The 21,386-nt window shown below is 45.5% G+C and overlaps 1 protein-coding gene and 2 long non-coding RNA genes across 3 annotated transcripts; all 3 read left to right on the top strand.

Annotated features, from left to right (window-relative positions):
• The first annotated feature begins 558 nt into the window (after positions 1-558).
• On the top strand, positions 559-1,541 carry LOC109752655 (uncharacterized). Its single transcript, XR_002230326.4, has 4 exons — positions 559-666; positions 790-894; positions 1,073-1,174; positions 1,265-1,541. It is a non-coding gene; the product is annotated as an uncharacterized lncRNA (long non-coding RNA).
• Positions 1,542-5,814: 4,273 nt separating this feature from the next.
• On the top strand, positions 5,815-6,992 carry LOC120964009 (uncharacterized). Its single transcript, XR_005755679.2, has 3 exons — positions 5,815-6,462; positions 6,585-6,692; positions 6,883-6,992. It is a non-coding gene; the product is annotated as an uncharacterized lncRNA (long non-coding RNA).
• An 8,196-nt stretch (positions 6,993-15,188) lies between these two features.
• LOC109752659 (5-epiaristolochene 1,3-dihydroxylase-like) lies at positions 15,189-16,738 on the top strand. The gene is made up of 2 exons (XM_073498647.1): positions 15,189-15,842; positions 16,090-16,738. Exons 1-2 carry the CDS (start codon positions 15,189-15,191, stop codon positions 16,714-16,716), a joined length of 1,281 nt encoding a protein of 426 aa, XP_073354748.1. The 3' UTR covers positions 16,717-16,738.
• The last annotated feature ends 4,648 nt before the right edge of the window (positions 16,739-21,386 follow it).

The raw sequence follows: 21,386 nt of genomic DNA, 5'->3' as shown, positions 1-21,386 counted from the left end.
TTGCATGGAAATGTGAAGGAAATTACACATGATGAAACCTGGGATTTCAGTTTAGTGTCCAGGCTTCGTCAAGTCCATTACATTCATGACGTTTTCCATGGCAGAGCATCCATCTGTCCACAAGCTAATCAGAAACAACATTGATTAAGTTCGACGAGATTGATGCGAAAAGTTCGTCGGGTTGGTATAACAAATCTGTTTTTGTCATATTCTGATGACTTTTGTTCAAGGGCGCACATTGCAGGCAATAACACCATTTGAATCGAGGTTCATTATTTCAAATAAATACTACGTCTACATCGTATCTCAACTGCAACCGTACCAGCCGGACGTATCTTCTTGATACGCGGGAGATCCAGCGAAAACGCGCTGGGTCAAGGCCTACTGACATTGGCTCTGTACAGTAGGATTACATGTACACGTACGCCATGTATAATTCTATGAAAAATAAACACCACGGTATATACATGATGGATGCAACCAGATGAAATTTCCAGGATTTCCCCCTCTGTCCGTGCGTACTACCTGTATGGATGTATATATACCCCATCCATGGGCTGGCCCCAAATTATCCAAGCATCGAGCAACAAACTCTTCCAAAGCTAGCAAGCTGAAGAGAACACAAGCAGACACGAAAGCCTCCAGGACTGAGCATGGCGGCGAAGGGTGAGGCAGCCTTCTCCAGATATCCAATTCGTCCATTGCATGCACATGCACGGTCGGAGTAAGCAAATTATCAACTCTGATAGATGTTCTAATATATTCTCCATAATACATATATATATGCAGCACAAAGTGGATTCGTGCCTCCAATGCGAGGGTCTTCCGGCCAGCAGAATGATCGACCATATGCTCCGGCGGAAGCTAGCCAAAAGGCGCCGTCGCCTAGCAGAGGTTAGTGAGTGTCGCTCATCCGATCGTTCAACACCTGAGCATACGTGATACGTGCATGCATGGATAGCTCTCCCTTTATCAGATCCGCACCTTTCTGGTACTACCTTTCTATGGTCTCTGATGCTTTCTTGCACTTTCTTGACGCCTTTTGCATGCATTCGTGCGCTCCGTAAAGCAGGCAAAGCGTCGTCGACCGGAACAACCCCTGAGTCGAGCAACGGCAACAACTCATCGAGAACGCCATACAAAGCAGACGATGGTAAAACGACCTGACAAAAAGGTGAGTCAAGAATCCTGGCTGCATGATGGTGACGCGAAAATACTGACGTGCATCCATTCTAATTAAGAATTTCGTTATTTGACTTTTCAGGCAAGGGCATATCTAGGCGGTGAATGGTCTGTGTGCGGAAGAAGAATCATGTGAATAAATATCAGTTTGTCCTAGTTAATCTGTCAAGTACGATATTCCGTGGACCAAGAAACCTCTATACCTAAATATGGATAATGGATTGTATAGCTTGTGAAAGTTGTCATGTAGACAAGTAGTATTTCATTCGTTCATGCATGTTCTTCATTTATATCTATACCTTAGTTATGTTGGTGAATTTGTACGGTGGGTCATATATATATATATAATGGAATTGTATCGGTTTTCGGTTTTTATCTGTTTTTGTCCGGTTTTTTGTTAATTAACTGGGCAATTCTCTTCTGCTTAATTAATCAATGAGGCAATTTTTTGCCTCCGTTTCAAAAAAATAATACTTGAATTGTATATTGAATTTTTTTGCATCAAGTATATTGAATTCGTTGTATAAATAGATGCTTCATGGGGTATTATTATGTACTGCTATTCATGACATGCATGTTTACGACCTTCAGCCCACGAATCTATCATTGGATTCTTCTTTGTACATGGCGTACTCCCGTCTTCAAATCATCTAAACTAATGACCAAATTAACAAACTAGAGTACGCGCAAAAAATAAATTAGAGTACGGCAAGGTAGCACGTACTACCAGCTAAACAGCTCTACACCTCATCGGCGAGTTCAGGAAAATTAAGGAAAGGACGATACGGCGTTGCGTTGGTCCTCCAGATATTCAAGGTCGGGCTTGGGCCCCACGCGTAGAGAGAGACAACGCTCAAGAAGGATCGAACAATGATACTTTCCTGCTCCTGGAAATTCCGGTCCTGGAAATTTTGGTGAGAGTGGTAGTTACAGATGAGATGACGTCGACGAGATCTATCTGTGGCCACGAAGATTGATTATCAATTGCTAGTTGTTACAACGTTTTAACATTCTAGATAGCTCCTCGACATCCAGCAGTCGGTCGATCACCTCTGCTAGCTGCCACTCTAGTACCTGTCGACCTCTGGAATTATGTGTCTTGCAACTATATTCAAATTACATAAACATATTAATATTTGGAATACCATATTATGGAATTATAGATGTATTTGTACATCTAATTATTTTACATGTTTAGCATGAAACAGTTACTTGCTAAATTGTAGGGCCCGATATCTCCTGGCTGTTCGGTCTGCGCAGGTGCCAGACCAAACAAGACGTTTGGTATGATACCTCGCCCCTGACGAACGATTTCGTTCGGGAGGAAAAGCCCCCCAGTGGGTACGCCTCCCCTACTCCTAACACCCCAAAAAGTGAATCAAAAAGCCCAGTAACAAAAAATAGAAAGAAAAAAAGGCAAGATTTCGTTTTTTCTGTGACAAAAATAGGCTAGTTTTTTGCTTTGTTAAGTAAAAAATATGCCATCAACTTTTAAACACGGAAAATTGCCATGGGTGAACAAGATTATATTTTAACAATAACCAAAAAAAAGTCATGGTAATTTACATCATACAAACAAAATAATTTGCAATGGCAAATCAATAGTAACAAAATTCATGGTATTTTTACTTAAACTTACATATAATGTATGCGAAAATTGCCATGTGTGAAAAAACACAAAAGGTTGTAAACATAAAAAAATGAACAAGAAAAACGCCATAACTGAAATCATATTAAATTTTGCATATATTTGACATGGCAAAAAAAATTAATATCTGCCATGTTAATAAAGGTCAAATAAATAGTAAAACTTAGCATGGCAATAAAATTAAAAAATTGCCATGGGGATTTAGGTTAATTTGCCATGTTATAAAGGTAAATTAGCCATGGCAAATAAATAGTGAAACTTGCCATGACAATAAAAGTTAAATATTGCCATGGGGATTTAGGTAAAATTGCCATGTTAATAAGGGTCAATTTGCCATCGGCAAATACAAGGAAAAACTTGCAATGGCAATAAAAGATAAATATTGCCATGGTTAATTAACGTATGCTGCAATGTATTGTAATATTCTATCGCAATTATTGTAATGTTGCAGCGTATTGCAATTTATTATATGGATTTTACCATTGTTGAGGAAATCGTTAACTGGTAGCTGCTCGGTTGGTTGGCGAGTAGGGGATTAATAGGCTAATCGGCAAGTTAATCGGCCATTTAATCAATTACTCGGGTGATTAATCGGTTAATCGGCTACTCGGTGACCCTACGAGTAGGGATAAATCGACAAGTTAACTGGTTAATCGGATGAATTCTTGAACAGGGGATTTTACGCAAAACGCAACCATCGCAGCTCAAATGTTGTCGTGGCTGCAAAAAAAATGCATGCCTAAGTTGTCAGTGGCGGACACTCAAATATGCCCACCACTGTTTAAACACTCAATAATGGTGGGACCAAAAATGTGCCCGTCATTAAAGAGTTTGTACCAGTGGCAGGCGCGCGCCCGTCACCGATGCCATTTTAGTAGTGACAGGAGGTCAGTGACGGACGACCCTGGGAGCCTTGCTTGTCAGTACTAGACTTTTAGTGCCCGCCGGGCATTCCTGCAGTAGTGTATTAATATTTAGGTATAATAATGGACACATGGACACATGGAATAGTATACTGTATAGGTTAACGTGCAGTACGATTGAAAATGCTATTTTTGCGAACTACTTCTATAGTAGTAAAGCGAAGGTAGGTAACAGGCAACCCAGTCAAAATTATGTGTTGGACACGACGCAGTATGATAAAAGAAGGACAACACATGTGTATAGTCAGGTGGTACATCAGAAGTCCCTCAAAAAAAAGGTGGTACATCGGAAGTAGAAGTACACGTTCCCACAAATACTCAACCATCTTCCCATCCAAGGTGCCGACCACCCGTTCAATACTAGTACTTCGTTTTTTTCAACAGCCGCGTCAAAAAACACGTGCGCGCGACGTTTTCACGCGCTTGAGCGGTGGCAGAAAACGATTGCGCGCGCGCGGAAAAAGGCAGCAGCTCGCGCGCTAAATTTGGCCCACCGCGTCCGGCGCACCTATAAATTGCAGCGCCCTCTGCCGCTCTCTCTCTCCCTCTAGCGCTTTCTCTCCTTGCCGCCGACACGACACCACCGCGCCACCATGCCTCCTCGCCGTCGGGGAGGTTCGGGCTACCGCGGCGTCCGCGTGCGTCCGTCCGGCACCTACTCCGCCTCGATCTGGTTGGGCGGCGGCGTGCGCCTCGGCCTCGGAACCTTCGACACCGCCCAGGATGGCGCCCACGCGTACGACGCTGCGGCGTGCGCCTCCGGCGGTCCCGTTGGGACATGAACTTCACCGACGTGGCGACGCCGGAGCGGGCACAAGAGTTGGCTCCTTTCCCGCGGCTTATCACCGACGAGGATCGGCGCAAAAACCGGAGGCGAGAGCGCCGTCTCAGCCTAGCCGAGATGGACGAGAAAGCCATGGCGCTGTGGAGGCAACGCTTCCCGCAAGATATCATCAACGAGGAACAGTTCTTCGAGGAACAGTTCTTCGCCGAGAGGAGGGCGGAGAGGAAGGAGCGAGCCGCCTATCGCGAGGACAAGCAAACGCGGAAGGCGGTCGCTAAATACAACATCACGCTAGGAGATGCGTCGTCCTGGGACTCCCGCGACGAACGGTTCCTTGACGCCTACGCTTCGACGTCGGAGGAGGACATCACCGAGGCAGAGTCCGAGTCGGAGAATGACGAATAGTAGTAGTAGGAGTATATCGTAGAACTTTATACTATGTACTCCCTCCTTTCCAGTTTATAAGGCTTATCTCAAAATTTTAGTTTTTCCATTTTATAAGGCTCAATTTGGTTGTTCCCCATCACATATTCAGATTTCAATGTGCATTAAATCATTACATGCAAGTATTAAGAGAAAGTTGACCAATGCATATACTTTATGTATGCATGCATTGCAATTAATGCATCGGTAAACATAATTTTTTGAGAAAAACAAGAGCATTAATTGGGTGCTTTTGCAAACTACAAAAAGTATTCCACCACTCATCATCTACCTTGGTTGGTGAAATTTTTGAATTGAGCCCTCTAAACCGGAAAGGAGGGAGTACGCATTTTGTATCGTAGAAGAAGACTATGTGCCGAACTATGTATTATATACTATAGAGACGACTACGAACTATGTACGCATTTTGTATCGTACAAGCTATGTGCCGAACTATCACTGTTCTCCACAAGAAAAAAAATGAAATATAGCACGCCTGCTGGAGCGGCTCGGGCGTGCTTTATTTTGCGGCGGCCGCTGGAGCCAGCGCATCACCGCGCACAAAACCTGGCTCACCCGGCGCTGTATTCTGATTTTTAGCGCGTCGCTCGTTGCGCGGCTGTTGGAGATGCTCTAAGTTATGCATGGCTGTACCTGTTGGTTCTGGTCCTGTTCTTCCTCTTCTGACATAATACTCGGAGAACCTACTTAATGTAGTACTCCACACGCAAACGACTCGGAGAAAAACTACATTGATTTGACTCCAGAATTCATGTAGAAATAAGACTTGGACTACCCTAAAAAAAGGACTTGGACGACCGAGCGTATCGGTGTGTTTCGATTTGCACGGAAATTACACATGATGAGACCTGGGATCTCAGTTTAATGTCCAGGCCTTCGTCAAGTCCATAACGTTCATGACGTTCTCCATGGCAGAGCATCCTTCTGTCCACAAGCTGGTCAGAAACATTGATTCAGGTTCAACGAGATTGATGGGAAAAGTTCCGACAGATTGGGATAATAAATTGTTATATTGCTATGTTTTTGTTGTTTTCTGAAGACTTTTGTTCAAGGGCTCACACTGCAGGCAATAACACCATTTGAATCGAAGTTCATTATTTCAAATAAATACGACGTCTACATCGTACCTCAACTGCAACCGTGCCACGGACGTATATCTTCTTGATACGCGGGAGATCCAGGGAAAACGCGCTGGGTCAAGGCCTAATGGCAATCGCTCAGTAGTAATACGTGTACACCATGTATAATCCTGAGAAAAACGAACACCAAGCCAAGGCATATATATGATGGATGCAACCAGATGAAATTTCATGGATTTTGCCCTCTACCCTTATGTACCTGTATATATATATATATACCCATCCGTGGGGTAGCTACAACTATCCAAGCATTTAGCAACAAACTCTTCCAAATTAAGCTAGGTAGCTGAAGAGAAGACAGGCAGACACGAAGGCCTCCAGTACTGAGCATGGCGGCGAAGGGTGAGCCAGCATCCACACATCCAATTCGTCCATTGCATGCACATGCACGATCGGAGTAAGCTAATTATCAACTCTGATGTAGAGTACTAATTAATATATTCTCCATGCATGCATATATGCAGGGACAAGTAGGCCTATGCCTCAAATGCCAGGGTCTTCCGGCCAGTATGATGATCGACGTCCATATGCTCCGGCGGAAGCTGGCCAAAAGGCGCCGTCGCCTAGTACAGGTTAGTGAGTGTCGCTCATCTGATCGTTCAACACCTGAGTATACGTGATACGTGGATGCATGGATAGCTCTCCCTTTATCAGATCCGCACCTTTCTGGTACTACCTTTCTATAGATTCGACGGTTGTGGTCTTTGATGCTTTGTTGCACTTTCTTGACGCCTTTTGCATTCGCTGCGCTCCGTAAAGCAGGTAGTAAAGGGTTGTCGACCGGAACAACCCCTGACGCCAGCAACGGCAACAAGTCTTACGGATCGAGAACGCCATACAAAGCAGATGAGGGTAGAACAACCTGACAAAAAGGCGAGTCAAGAATCCTGGCTGCATGTTTATGTATACTTCGTACTCCTACTAGTGTTTTGCATGATGTGATGTGAAAATACTGACATGCATCCATTCTAATTAAGAATTTCGTTATTTAACTTTTCAGGCAAGGGCATCATCTAGGGGGTGTGAATGGTCTGCCTGCGGAAGAAGAACCATGTGAATAAATATCAGTTTGTCCTAGTTATCTGTCAAGTACGATATTATGTGGTCCAGGAAACCTCTATACCTATATATGGATTGTATAGCTTGTGAAAGTGATTGTGTAGACAAGTAGTATTTCATTCGTTCATGCATGTTCTTGGTTTATGTCTGTATACGTAGTTATGTTGGTGAATTTGTACGGTGGATCGTATATTTATATATACTGGAAGTATATTGAATTCCTTTCTTTGCATCAAGTATATTGAATTCGTTGTACTAATAGATGCTCCATGGGGTATTATTATGTACTGCTATTCATGACATGCATGCCTACAACCTTCAGCCCACGAACCTATCACTGGATTCTTCTTTGTACTTGGCGTACTTCCGTCTTCAAATCATCTAAACTGATGACCAAATTAACAAAGTAGAGTACCCGCAAAAAGAAAGAGTACTGCGAAGTAGCACGTACTACCAGCTAACCAGCTCTACACCTCATCAGCGAGTTCAGGAAAATTAAGGAAAGGACGATACGACGTTGCGTTGGTCTCCACCAGATATTCAGGGTCGGGCTCGGGTCCCGCGCCTAGAGAGAGAGAGACAACACCAAGATCGAACAAGAATTCTTTCCTGCTCCTGGAAATTTTGGTGAGAGTGGTAGTTCGAGATGAGATGACGTTGTGGCCACGAAGGTTGATTAGCAATTTGCTACTCCCTCCGTTCCAAAATAGATGACTCAACTTTATACTAACTTGGAACGGAGGGAGTAGTTGCTACAACGTTTGAACACTCTAGGATAGCTCCTCGACATTGGTCGATCATCTCCGCGGGCTACCACTCTCGTACCTGTCTACCTCTGGAATTATATGTCCTGCAACTATATTCAAATTACATGAAAATATTAATATTTGGAATACCATATTATGGAATTATAGATGTATTTGTACATCTAATTATTTTACATGTTTAGCATGAAATAGTTACTTGCTAAAACGGGGACCCCGATATCTCCCGACCGTTCGGTCTGCGTAGGTGCCAGACCGAACGAGACGTTCGGTACGATACCTCACCACCGACGAACGATTTCGTTCGGGGGGAGAAGCCCCCCCCCCCCAGTGTGAACGCCTCCCCAGCCCCTAACAGCTCAAGAAGTGAATCAAAAAGCCCAGTAATGAAAAATAGAAAAAAAATCCAATATTCTTTTTTGCTGTGACACAATGGCCAGTTTTTTTTGTTAAGTAAAAAAAATATGCCATCGACTTTCAAAGCAGAAAATTGCCATGGGTGAACAAGAATATATTTTAACAATAACCCGAAAAAAGTCATGGCAATTTCCATCATACAAACAAAATAAGTTGCAATGGCAGATTCATAGCAAAAAATATCATGGTATTTTTACTTAAATTTACATAAAATGAATGCGGAAATTTCTACGTTTGAAAAAACATGAAGAGTTGAAAAAAAATAAAAAAAATGAACAAGAGAAACGCCATAACCAAAATCATATTAAAATTTGCATATATTTGTCATGGCAAAAAAAGTAAAATCTGCCATGTTCATAAAGGTCAAATAAATAGTAAAACTTAGCATGGCAATAAAAGCTAAAAATTGCCATGGAGATTTAGGTAAATTTGCCATGTTAATAAAGGTAAATTAGCCATGGCAAATAAATAGTAAAACTTTCCATGGCAATAAAAGTTTGCCATGGGGATTTAGGTAAAATTGCCATGTTAATAAGGGTCAATTTGCCATCGGCAAATAAAAAGTGAAACTTACCATGGCAATAAAAGTTAAATATTTCCATGGTTAATTAACGTGTCCTGCAATGTATCGTAATATCTTATCGCAATCACTGTAATGTCGCAGCATATTGCAATTTATTATATGGATTTTAGCAAAACGCAGCCATCGCAACTCAAATGTTGTCGAGACTGCATTTTTCTTATTTGCATGCATAAGTAGTCAGTGGCGAGCACTCAAATATGCCCGCCACTGCTTAAACACTCAACAGTGACGGGCGCCAAAGCCGTGCCCGTCACTAAAGAGTTTGTACCAGTGGCAGGCGCACGCCCGCCACTGATGCCATTTTAGTTGTGGCGGACATCACTAGGAGCCTTGCCCGTCACTGCTATGCTTTCTGTGCCGGTCACTGCTAGGCATTTCTGCAGTAGTGTATTAACATTTAGGTTTAGTAATGGACAAATGGAGTAGTATACTGCATAGGTTAACAAGCAGTACACTGAAAATGCTATTTTTGTGAACTACTCCATGGAGTACTTCTATAGTGTAAAGGGAAGGTAGGTAACAGCCAACCCAGTCAAATTCGTGTTGGACACCACGCAGTGTGATAAAACAAGGACAACACATGTCTGAACACCACGCAGTGTGATAAAACAAGGACAACACATGTCTGTAGCCAGGTGGTACATCAGAAGTCCCTCAAAAACAAAAAAAAAGGTGGTACATCAGAAGTAGAAGTACACGTTCCTGGAAATACACAATCATCTTCCCATATAAGGTACCGACCACCCGTTCAATACTAGTACTTCGTTTTTCGACGGTCGGGACACTTCATTAAGTTATGCGTGGTTGTACCTTGTTGCTTGTTGGTCCTCGTCATCTTCTCCTTCTCCAGACATAACACTCGGAGATCTTAATTAATGTAGTACTCCACACGCAAACGACTCGGAGAACAAACTACACTGACCTGTCTCCAGAATTCATGTAGAAATCGAGCGTCTCAGTTAATTGGGAGTTGGACGCCCGCGCGTGTCGGTGTGTTTCGATTTGCATGGAATTGCGACGGAAACTACACATGATGAAACCAGCTGGGATTTCAGTTTAGTGTCCAGGCCTTCGTCAAGTCCATTACGTTCATGACGTTTTCCATGGCAGAGCATCCATCTGTCCACAAGCTAATCAGAGACAACATTTGATTAAGTTCGACGAGATTGATGCGGAAAGTTCGTCGGGTTGGTATAATAAATTGTTGTATTACTATGTTTTGTCATTTTCTGATGACTTTTGTTCAAGGGCGCACATTACAGGCAATGACGCCATTTGAATCGACGTTCATTATTTTCTATAGTAAATACTACGTCAACATCTCAACTGAAACCGTACCACGGAGGTATCTTCTTGATACGCGGGAGATCCAGGGAAAACGCGCTGGGTCAAGGCCTAATGACAACGGCTCTGTACAGTAGTAATACATGTACACCATGTATACCCCTGCCCTGAGGAAAACAAACACCACGCTGTATATGTATGATGGATGAAACCAGATGAAATTTCCAGGATTTTTCTCTCCGTCCGTCCGTACCACATGTATATATACTCTTGTTCATCCATCCATGGGGTAGCCCACAATTTGCCACAACCATTTAGCAACAAACTCTTGCAAAGCAAGCTAGCTGAAGAGAAGACAGGCAGACGCAAAGGCATCCAGTAGTGAGCATGGCGCCGACGGGTGAGCCAGCGTCCAGTCCACACATCCAATATTCGTAGATTGCATGCACATGCACGATCGGAGTAAGCAAATTATCAACTCTGATGTTCTAATATATCCTCCATACATACATATATATATATATATGCAGGACAAAGTAGATCTGTGCCTCCAATGCAAGGGTCTTCCGGCCAGCAGAATGATCGACGTCCAGCGTATCCTCCGGCGGCGGCTGGCCAGAAGCCGCCGCCACCGCCGCCTAGTGCAGGTTAGTGAGTGTCACTCATCCGATCAACACCTGAGCACACGTACGTGCATGCATGGATAGCTCTGCCTTTATTAGATCCGCACCTTTCTGGTACTACCTTTCTATGGTCTCTGATGCTTTCTTGCACTTTCTTGACGCCTTTTGCATGCATTCGTGCGCTCCGTAAAGCAGGTAGTAAAGGGTTGTCGACGAAGACCGCTGCGTCGAGCAACGGCAGCAACTCTCACGCACCAAGACAGGCGTACAAAGCCGATGATGCAAGTGCTGGTGGTGGTAAACCGACAGGTGAGTCAACAACCAGCCTAGCTAGCTAGGTATCAACTTGTATCTGTCGATCGATCGATCATGCTCGATTGTTCACGGGTTTATGCGTACTTCGTACTAGTTCTTCCGCATGATAGTAACGCGAAAATACTGATGTGCATCCATTATAATTAAGAAATTCGTTATTTGACTTTTCAGGCAAGGGCATTTCTAGGGGGTGAATGATCTGCGTGGGGAAGAAGAATCATGTGAATAAATATCAGTTTGTCCTTGTTATCGGTCAAGTACATACAATTGATTATGTGGTCGAAAATACCTCTCTATCTACATACGGAGTGTAGCTTGTGAAAGTGGTCGTGTAGACAAGTAGCATTTCATTCGTTCATGCATGCTCTTCGTTGATATCTGTATCGCTGTTATGTACTTATGTTGGTGAATTTGTACGGTAGAACATACTCCCTCCGTTCCCAAATATTTGTCTTTCTAGACATTTCAAATGGTTACAACATACGGATGTATGTAGACATATTTTAGAGTGTAGGTTCACTTATTTTGCTTTGTATGTAGTCACTTGTTGAAATCTCTAGAAAGACAAATATTTAGGAACGGAGGGAGTATATTTTTATATATAGTGGAATTGTACTATATTGAATTCGTTCTAATAAATATTTAATATATATATATATATATATTTATTTATATATGTACACATTTTTACAGCATGGGGTATTATTTAGTAGTACTACTATACATCACTTGGCGTACTTTAGTTTTCAAATCATCTCCCCCTAAAAAAATTCTTCATCATCTAAACTGGTGCCAAAATTAACAAACCACTGCGAAGAAGCACGTGCTACGTACCAGCTCTACGTGTCATTGGCGAGTTCACGAAAATTAAGGAAAGGACGATACGACGTTGCGTTGGTCCACCAGATATTCAGTAGAGACAAAAAGGTTACTTCCTGGAAATTTCGACATATGACGAGTTTATCTGTGGCCATGAAGGTTGATTAACAATCCCGACAACGTTGAACATTCTAGGATAACTCCTCGACATCGATCTGTCGGTCGATCTCTTCCACGGGCTGTCACTCCGGCACCCGCGCCCACCTGGAGGCCTTGCCTTCATTCCGACCCCGGCGTCGCCCGACGTCTTCTCCCTTTCCCCCACCTTCTTCTTCCTCCCAGCACTGTGCCAATGTCTTCCTGTAGCCGAATGTCGCTGTCCCGCTCCGAGATGTCCTCTCCCTCGCCCGCCCGTCGTGACGTTCATGGACCGCGCGGTTAGCGGTGCCCGGCGAGGGATGGTAGAGGGCTAGTGTATGTGTATCTCGCCGGAGTCAGAGCTCGGAGGGAGCGTCCTCTCCAGTCGCTCCTCGCGTCCCGGACGCCGCAACACAATCTGCCGAATCCTGTTGACTGGCTGTGCGATGCGGTGGTGAGGGCCAGCTCTCGGCGGCGTGCAAACGCCCGCGCAGCTCGACATCGGCCCAGTCGGTGTGAGGATGCGCCGGTCAACTTCTCACGGAGGGCCCCCACGCTCCTCTGCCCTCGGCCCCCACCGCCGGGCGCCGTGCTGTTGCAGCGCTCTTGAAGTCACAACGTTCGTGAGGGGTCGGCGAAGAGCTTAATTCATGGACCGTCATGCAGCCAGAGGTCCATTCGAGGCCACGGTGGCTACTGGCGCTGAGCCGTGTGATCCGTGGACTTGGTAGGTAGCTGCTTCCTCGAGTCCTCCGACGAGCTACTGCAAATGGACGGCGGCTACTGCGGTCGTGGTCACCATCACGGGCACCGGACCTGAGGTCATTCTGGGTGGAGTTCGGTTTTGTGTAGCCCGAGCTACCTGGTACCCACTATCAGGGTCGTACACAAAAGAACACATGTCGTAGACTTTGGCCGTTCCAGACGCCCCGAAGCTAACGTCTAGCGCGATGTTGATGGAAGTTAGACCACCGCACCAACCGATTAGTTCCTGCAGAGCGACGACTTAATTTGATGGGAGTAATTTAACCGGTCATTGCTTGATCGGGCTTAGCAGCCGCGCTAGGGTGGCCGCTGGCCGATATTCCCAATTAGTTCGGACGACTGACTTGGATGGAGACATTTAACCAACAGATTAGCTCTGCAGAGCGACGTCTTGATTTGACGGGTACCCGAATAAACAAGACTTAATTTGAAGGGAGTAATTTAACCGGTCATCGCCCGGTCGGGCTTAGCAGCCGCTGGCCGACATTCCCGAATTACTCCTTCCGTCTCGTTACATAAGAGTGTTTTTGACAGACACTAATGAGGGAGTAGTTCGGACGACTGGCCTGGATGGAGAAATTGACCGCCAAATTGAGATGTACATCGTGTGTACGTAGTGGGCCTGGCTGCTTTCTCTTTTTCTAAGTTGTTTTGCTTGGTGTACGGGTTGCGTGACAAGGGCATCTTCAAAGCCGACCCTCAAATCGCCCGCATTCTTTCAGGTCGTGTTGTTCGGACGCGGTTTGTCATCCAACACGGTACCCAGTTTTATCGGTTCGGAGAGCGTTTTGGACATCTGTTTCTCCGCAAACTAGAACGGCTTTGCGGGAGTCCTGGCCAATCTAATGCCGTCACGCACCGTGGCGGAAGGCAGGCAATTAAAAAAAAATGAGACCAACCCAAGGGCTAACCCTTGTTGGCTTTTCTTTATAAAAAAAAACTCCGTGAGTACCGCGCGTCCTGGCTGGGACTCGAACTCGGGTGGGCTGGCAGCAACCTCAGCTGCCCAGCCAACGGGTCGACGCCCCGTCCTCAGGAAGGCTGGCAATTAACATTGGCGTTTGGCAGAAGCTACTAATTAGCATTAGTTTTCCGTAGCAAAGAATGCATTTGGCGGAAGGTTCACTAATTTGGCTGATCCATTTAATCAAAGCATATATTTGGCGAAAGCTTCTACTAATTAGCATGCACACTAATTAGCATTGGATGGCGGAAGCTACTAATTAGCATTGCATTGCGGAAGCTACAAATTAGCATGCATTGTTTCTCCCTAAAAAAAAAGCATGCATTGTTTCATTTTTTTCTTAATAGTCATGGAAGTATTTGGTGGAAGCAAACTTAATCATGCAAGTGTTTGGAGGAAGCAAACTTTAATCCATGCATGCAAGTATTTGGCCTTTGGCGGAAGCTACTCTGTAATCACACATATTTTGACGGAAGCCTTTCTTCATGCTTGGCGGAAGCAAACTTTAATCCATGCATGCAAGTATTTGGTCTTTGGCCGAAGCTACTCTATAATCACACATGTTTTGACGGAAGCCTTTCTTCATGCTTGACGGAAGGTACTAAGTACTAACCCATGGATTAGTACCATAGCGGCAGACATTTGCGGAAGATGTTAATAGGGGCGGACATTTGCGTTAACGGTTGTGTGACTAGCTCTCACACCAGTGTCTCTCCGGATTAGTCCCCGGTTTATGGACGGATGCGGTGGCCGGTCTGCAGCCAACGTTGGTGATGCCGTCAACGGCAGCCCCTAATTGCATGGTTAACAGCTATAATTCAATTCTCACGAAAAAAAAGAGCTATAATTCAATTCAAAGCCGTCTAAAACGTCTGGGACGGACAACGGTGACGTCGCTTGTGCATGCAGACCAAAAAAAGCAGGAAGAAACCTCCGGGAACAAATGATACGTGCTTTTTCCAACCATGCATGACGAGTCTACACGGCATGCATGCAGTCTGAGCTTAGACATTTACATGCATGGAGCATGGTCGATCAGATCAGTATAAATGTTGCAGCCCTAGCATGTAATCTGGCACGTACAACGATCGAACATGGAAATGTTACCGTTAATCTCGCTCGTTGTAGCAGTAGTGTGCATAATGCGAGCAATAGTCTTGATGATCCAGAATGCTGGCTCCACGTCGGCCAGCACAAGAGCCGGCGAGGCGCCTCTCCCGCCGGGCCCGTCCAAGCTCCCGCTGATCGGCAGCATTCACCACCTGGCCACCGGCGAGCTCCCGCACCACGCCATCACTCGCCTCGGCCGCGAGCACGGCCCGGTGATGCACCTGCAGATGGGGCAGGTCGGCCTCGTCGTCGTCTCGTCCCGCGAGGCGGCCAGGGAGGTCATGAAGGTGCAGGACGCAAACTTCGCCCACCGCCCGGAGCTAGCCTGGCCCAAAGCTCTGCTGTACGGCTGCGCCGACGTCGCCTTCTCCTCCGGCGGCCCCTCCTGGCGCCGGCTGCGCAAGGTGTGCGTCGTCAAGCTCCTGTGCGCGAACCGGGTCAGGTCTTTCGCTCCCATACGGAGGGAGGAGACACGTCGTCTCCTGGAGAGTATCGCCGGACACCCTCCGGGCAAGGCCATCGACCTCCGGGCCATGGTCGAGGCCCTCAACAGCACCATCGTGAGCAGGACGGCATTGAGCGAGACATTCGAGCACAGGGGCTCCATCTTAAAGAAGGGCCTGGAGCTGGCGTCGGGGTTCAACCTGTCGGACCATTTCCCGTCGTTGAGCTTCCTCAACGTTCTGATGAGGCACCGGCTGCGACGGGTGCACCGTCAGGTCGACAAGCTGCTCGAAGACATCATTGGGGAGCGCAAACGGCTTCGGCAGAAGAAGATGAAGGACACAGCTGAGGACATGCTAGATGTGCTTCTCGACGCCATGGAACATCCAGACACGGACGTGCCCATTACACACGACAACATCAAGGCGGTCATAATGGTATGGTATCTTATATCCAAACCACTACGATGTACACCCTCCGTGCTACTCCCTCCATAAAGAAAAAGAAAGATAAGAGCGTTTAGATCACTAGAGGGAGTATAAATATAAAAGCGTTTTTTAAACTATTGTAGTGTCAAAAACGGTCTTATACTATATCATGGGACGAAAAGAGTAGAAAGGAATTATTAACCGTCGATTAACTCTGCACAGAACTAACTATTGGATTGAAATGGACACGCTGCAGGATATGTTTGCCGGGGGCACAGAGACATCATCGTCAACGATAGAGTGGGCGATCGCAGAGCTAATGAAGAACCCCAAGGAGATGACCAAAGTGCAGGACGAGGTGAGGACAAAAATGCAGGGAGAGGCAAGTTGGTGCGACATCGGACAACTCAGCTACCTCCGGCTTGTCGTCAAGGAGACGCTGCGGCTGCACATGCCGGCGCCTCTTCTAATCCCCAGGGTCTGCAAGGAGCAGTGCCGTCTTGGTGGCTACACAATTCCGGCCGGCAGCAGGGTGGTCATCAACGCGTGGGCCATGAGCAGGGACCAAAGGTATTGGGAGGACGCCGAGGCGTTCCGTCCCGGGAGATTCCTTGGCACAAGCGTCGACTTCAAGGGGGGCGACTTTGAGTTCCTGCCGTTCGGCGCCGGCCGGAGAATGTGCCCAGGGATAGAGTTTGGGCTCGCCGGCGTCGAGCTTTGCTTGGCGCAACTCCTGTTCTATTTTGACTGGACGCTTCCTGGTGGCATGGCGCCGGAAGACCTCGACATGAGCGAGACATCATTCGGTGTTTTATCGGTAGTCCGAAAGGAGCCGCTTCGGTTGATCCCCAGCATACACGCTCCACTTCACCTCAAGTATTGACCCTTTGGCGTTTCCTTGTTGGCTGGGTGCATGAGGGCTCTGTTTATGGAGTTGTAGGGGTTGTGCCTTCTTTAGTGTTGTAATACCCTTCTTTTCTTAATGAATAATATACATGTAGCTCTACTGCATGTTTCAAAAAATTCACACAACTACAAAATAAAACTAGATATGTTCTACAAAAAAAAATGATGCACATTGTTGTGATGTCCCTCACGTCATATCTACACATTGACAGTCCAACGACAACATAGAATAATGCCGCCCAAAAAACTTGTGCAGCTCATATGGCCAAAATAGCGATACTCGGATAAAAAAAATAGTGATACAGGTACAAAAGCATATAAAAGGTGGTGAGACGGATAAAGCAAAATAGAATTGTTAGCCAATGATATATCTCATTTCCCAATAATAAGTTGGCAGATAGTGAAATTGTCGGTCCTCTCTCACCTTCGGATTAATCATCCCATCGTAAAATTACAGTCGTAGTCGTCGTTCCGTGTCTTTTGGCCAAGCATGACCGATTGACTGCAAAATCAGTCGCATGACAAACTGTGGAAATTATATGGCCTTGGCCCATTCAAATTTCTGCTATAATTTATAAACATATCCCAGAGGCCACCCATTCTAAGAATTACGCGAGAAATATACTCTGTCTCACAGTAGGCAATCGCCAGATCGATTGGCCCAATATGGGATTTTGATGGAGCGGTTTTAGGAGGCTTCTATGACTGGCTCGGAACAGTTTTATAAGCTTATGCATGTTTTATTTTGTTTTTATTTTCCGTGTTTCTTTGGGGATTTTTTTTCCATTTTCCTTTTTCTTTTTCATTTCTATTTTCTTCCAATACATATGTACCTTTTTCAATACACATCGTACATTTTTCTTATACATCTGAAACATTTTTATAGAAGTTTTTTAAATACATGTTGAATCATGAATATTATTTTAAATAATTGTAAGGAATATTAGTCCAACATTGTCAAAATACATGTTGAACATTTTTTTAGTGATACGAATTTTTTAAATATGCAAACTCTTTTTTACATTGTATCACACTGTCAAAAAATGTCATAAACATATATTGAAAATCCTGAACATTTTTTAAATTTCACTGGCATTTTTGGAATGGCACAAGTTTTTCTTAGAATTGTAAGAACATAGTTTTACGTTGTATATTGTTTTAAAAGGTCTCAAACTTTTTTTGAAACATATAAACATTGTTTATGTCAAATTGATTTTTGAATGATATCAGCATTTTTTGAGAGTATGCGTACCCTGTTTTTAACACAGCTTGAACCTTTTTCAAACACGTGAACGAGCATTTTTTAAATTTCATTTTTTTCCCATTTTAAGAAATATTTATAAAAAATAAGCGAGAGCTCCCCCCGCACTGCGTCGGCCTACTAAGGAAGCACCCGATGCGATTGCTTCTTACACCCCGCTGAGACTGAGACAAAAATGGGGGCAACTAATGAGCGGATACCCGTTCGAGAGCTTACCCTGCGGCTGCACGCACAATTTTTTTTTTTTGAAGGACCTAGATGACTGGAAACATAGCCTTTTGCCCCCAGATCTTTATCTTTTACGTTTAGCCCCACCAATGGTTTTTGCGTTGCTCCGTCACTGTGCACGCAGTGGCGGCTCTACCGCCATGTGTCACAAGCTGGCACACCCCGTGCGGACTCACTTTCTTTTCTTTGTATGCACTTTGGGGTTCCTTTCAGGTTTCTTAAAAAAATCGACATTTTGCATTTTGCTTGGTTTTCTCAGAAAAAAAATCGCATGAAAATCACACTATGCGAAAAAAACCATAGTTGTGCTTAGCACAACTATCGTGTCCGACAGTGACCAATGCCACTTTATTCAACGCAAAACCAATCTCACCAAACTGGCACTACTAGATGACGATGAAACTCTAGACCTATGGAACAACAGGGACAGAAACGGAAGCCCACTGTGACGCCCCCGATTCAATCGTACACTAATCATACACACAAACGTGTACGATCAAGATCAGGGACTCACGGGAAGATATCACAACACAACTCTAAAATAAAATAAGTCATACAAGCAAATACGAGCCAGGGGCCTCGAGGGCTCGAATACAAGTGCTCGATCTTAGACGAGTCAGCGGAAGCAACAATATCTGAGTACAGACATAAGTTAAACAAGTTGCCTTAAGAAGGCTAGCACAAACTGGGATACAGATCGAAAAAGGCGCAGGCCTCCTAACTGGGATACAGATCGAAAAAGGCGCAGGCCTCCTGCCTGGGATCCTCCTAACTACTCCTGGTCGTCGTCCGCGGGCTGCACGTAGTAGTAGGCACCTCCGGTGTAGTAGGAGTCGTCGTCGACGGTGGCGTCTGGCTCCTGGGCTCCAGCATCTGGTTGCGACAACCAGAGAGAAAGGAAAGGGGGAGAAAGCAACCATGAGTACTCATCCAAAGTACTCGCAAGCAAGGAGCTACACTACATATGCATGGGTATATGTGTAAGGGTCATATCGATGGACTGAACTGCAGAATGCCAGAATAAGAGGGGGATAGCTAATCCTGTCGAAGACTACGCTTCTGACCACCTCCATCTTGCAGCATGTAGGAGAGAATAGATGGTAAGTTCACCAAGTAGCATCGCATAGCATAATCCTACCCAGCGATCCCCTCCTCGTCGCCCAGTTAGAGAGCGATCACCGGGTTGTATCTGGCACTTGGAAGGGTGTGTTTTATTAAGTCTTCGGTTCTAGTTGTCATAAGGTCAAGGTACAACTCCAAGTCGTCCTGTTACCGAGGGACACGACTATTCGAATAGATAAACTTCCCTGCAGGGGTGCACCACATAACCCAACACGCTCGATCCATTTGGCCGGACACACTTTTCTGGGTCATGCCCGGCCGCGGAAGATCAACATGTCGCAGCCCCACCTAGGCACAACAGAGAGGTCAGCACGCCGGTCTAAATCCTATGGCGTAGGGGTTTGGGCCCATCGCCCATTGCACACCTGCATGTTGCGAACGCGGCCGGAAGCAGACCTAGCCTAGCAGGCGTTCTAGGCCAATCTGGTGCGCGCCGCTCAGTCGCTGACGTCAAGAAGGCTTCGGCTGATACCACGACGTCGAGTGCCCATAACTGTTCCCGCGTAGTTGGTTAGTGCGTATAGGCCAAATGGCCAGACTCAGATCAAATACCATGAACTCGTTAAGCGTGTTAAGTATCCGCGAACGCCGACCAGGGCCAGGCCCACCTCTCTCCTAGGTGGTCTCAACCTGCCCTGTCGCTCCGCCACAAAGCAACAGTCGGGGGCCGTCGGGAACCCAGGCCCACCTCTACCGGGATGGAGCCACCAGCCCCTTCAGCCCCCATCTTCGAAAAATATCATAAGTAATGTAATAGTATAAAGTATGTAGCGTATGCCCGTGATCACCTCCGGAAGTGATCACGGCCCAGTAGTATAGCATGGCAGACGGACAAGAGTGTAGGGCCACTGATGGAACACTAGCATCCTATACTAAGCAGTAGGATAGCAGGTAAGGGTAACAATTGTAGCAAAAATGACAGGCTATGCATCAGAATAGGATTAACCGAAAGCAGTAACATGCTACACTACTCTAATGCAAGCAGTATAGAGAAGAATAGGCGATATCTGGTGATCAAGGGGGGGCTTGCCTGGAAGCTCAACCGAGAATGAGGGGTCGTCAATGTTGGAAATATGCCCTAGAGGCAATAATAAAATGGTTATTATTGTATTTCCTTGTTCATGATAATTGTCTGTTGTTCATGCTATAATTGTATTAACTGGAAACCGTAATACATGTGTGAATACATAGACCACAACATGTCCCTAGTAAGCCTCTAGTTGACTAGCTCGTTGATCAATAGATGGTTATGGTTTCCTGACCATGGACATTGGATGTCATTGATAACGGGATCACATCATTAGGAGAATGATGTGATGGACAAGACCCAATCCTAAGCATAGCACAAGATCGTGTAGTTCGTTTGCTAGAGCTTTTCTAATGTCAAGTATCATTTCCTTAGACCATGAGATTGTGCAACTCCCGGATACCGTAGGAATGCTTTGGGTGTACCAAACGTCACAACGTAACTGGGTGGCTATAAAGGTGCACTACAGGTATCTCTGAAAGTGTCTGTTGGGTTGGCACGAATCGAGACTGGGATTAGTCACTCCGTATGACGGAGAGGTATCTCTGGGCCCACTCGGTAATGCATCATCATAATGAGCTCAATGTGACTAAGGAGTTAGCCACGGGATCATGCGTTACAATACGAGTAAAGTGACTTGCCGGTAACGAGATTGAACAAGGTAATGGGATACCGACGATCGAATCTCGGGCAAGTAACGTACCGATTGACAAAGGGAATTGTATACGGGACTGATTGAATCCTCGACATCATGGTTCATCCGATGAGATCATCGTGGAACATGTGGGAGCCAACATGGGTATCCAGATCCCGCTGTTGGTTATTGACCGGAGAGTCGTCTCGGTCATGTCTGCATGTCTCCCGAACCCGTAGGGTCTACACACTTAAGGTTCGGTGACGCTAGGGTTGTAGAGATATTAGTATGCGGAAATCCGAAAGTCGTTCGGAGTCCCGGATGAGATCCCGGACGTCACGAGGAGTTCCGGAATAGTCCGGAGGTTAAGATTTA

Source organism: Aegilops tauschii, chromosome 5 (genome assembly GCF_002575655.3).
Source record: "Aegilops tauschii subsp. strangulata cultivar AL8/78 chromosome 5, Aet v6.0, whole genome shotgun sequence".
Classification (NCBI taxonomy): domain Eukaryota; kingdom Viridiplantae; phylum Streptophyta; class Magnoliopsida; order Poales; family Poaceae; genus Aegilops; species Aegilops tauschii.
The sequence above is the reverse complement of the archived record's forward strand: the minus strand, read 5'-3'. Positions and strand labels throughout refer to the sequence as shown.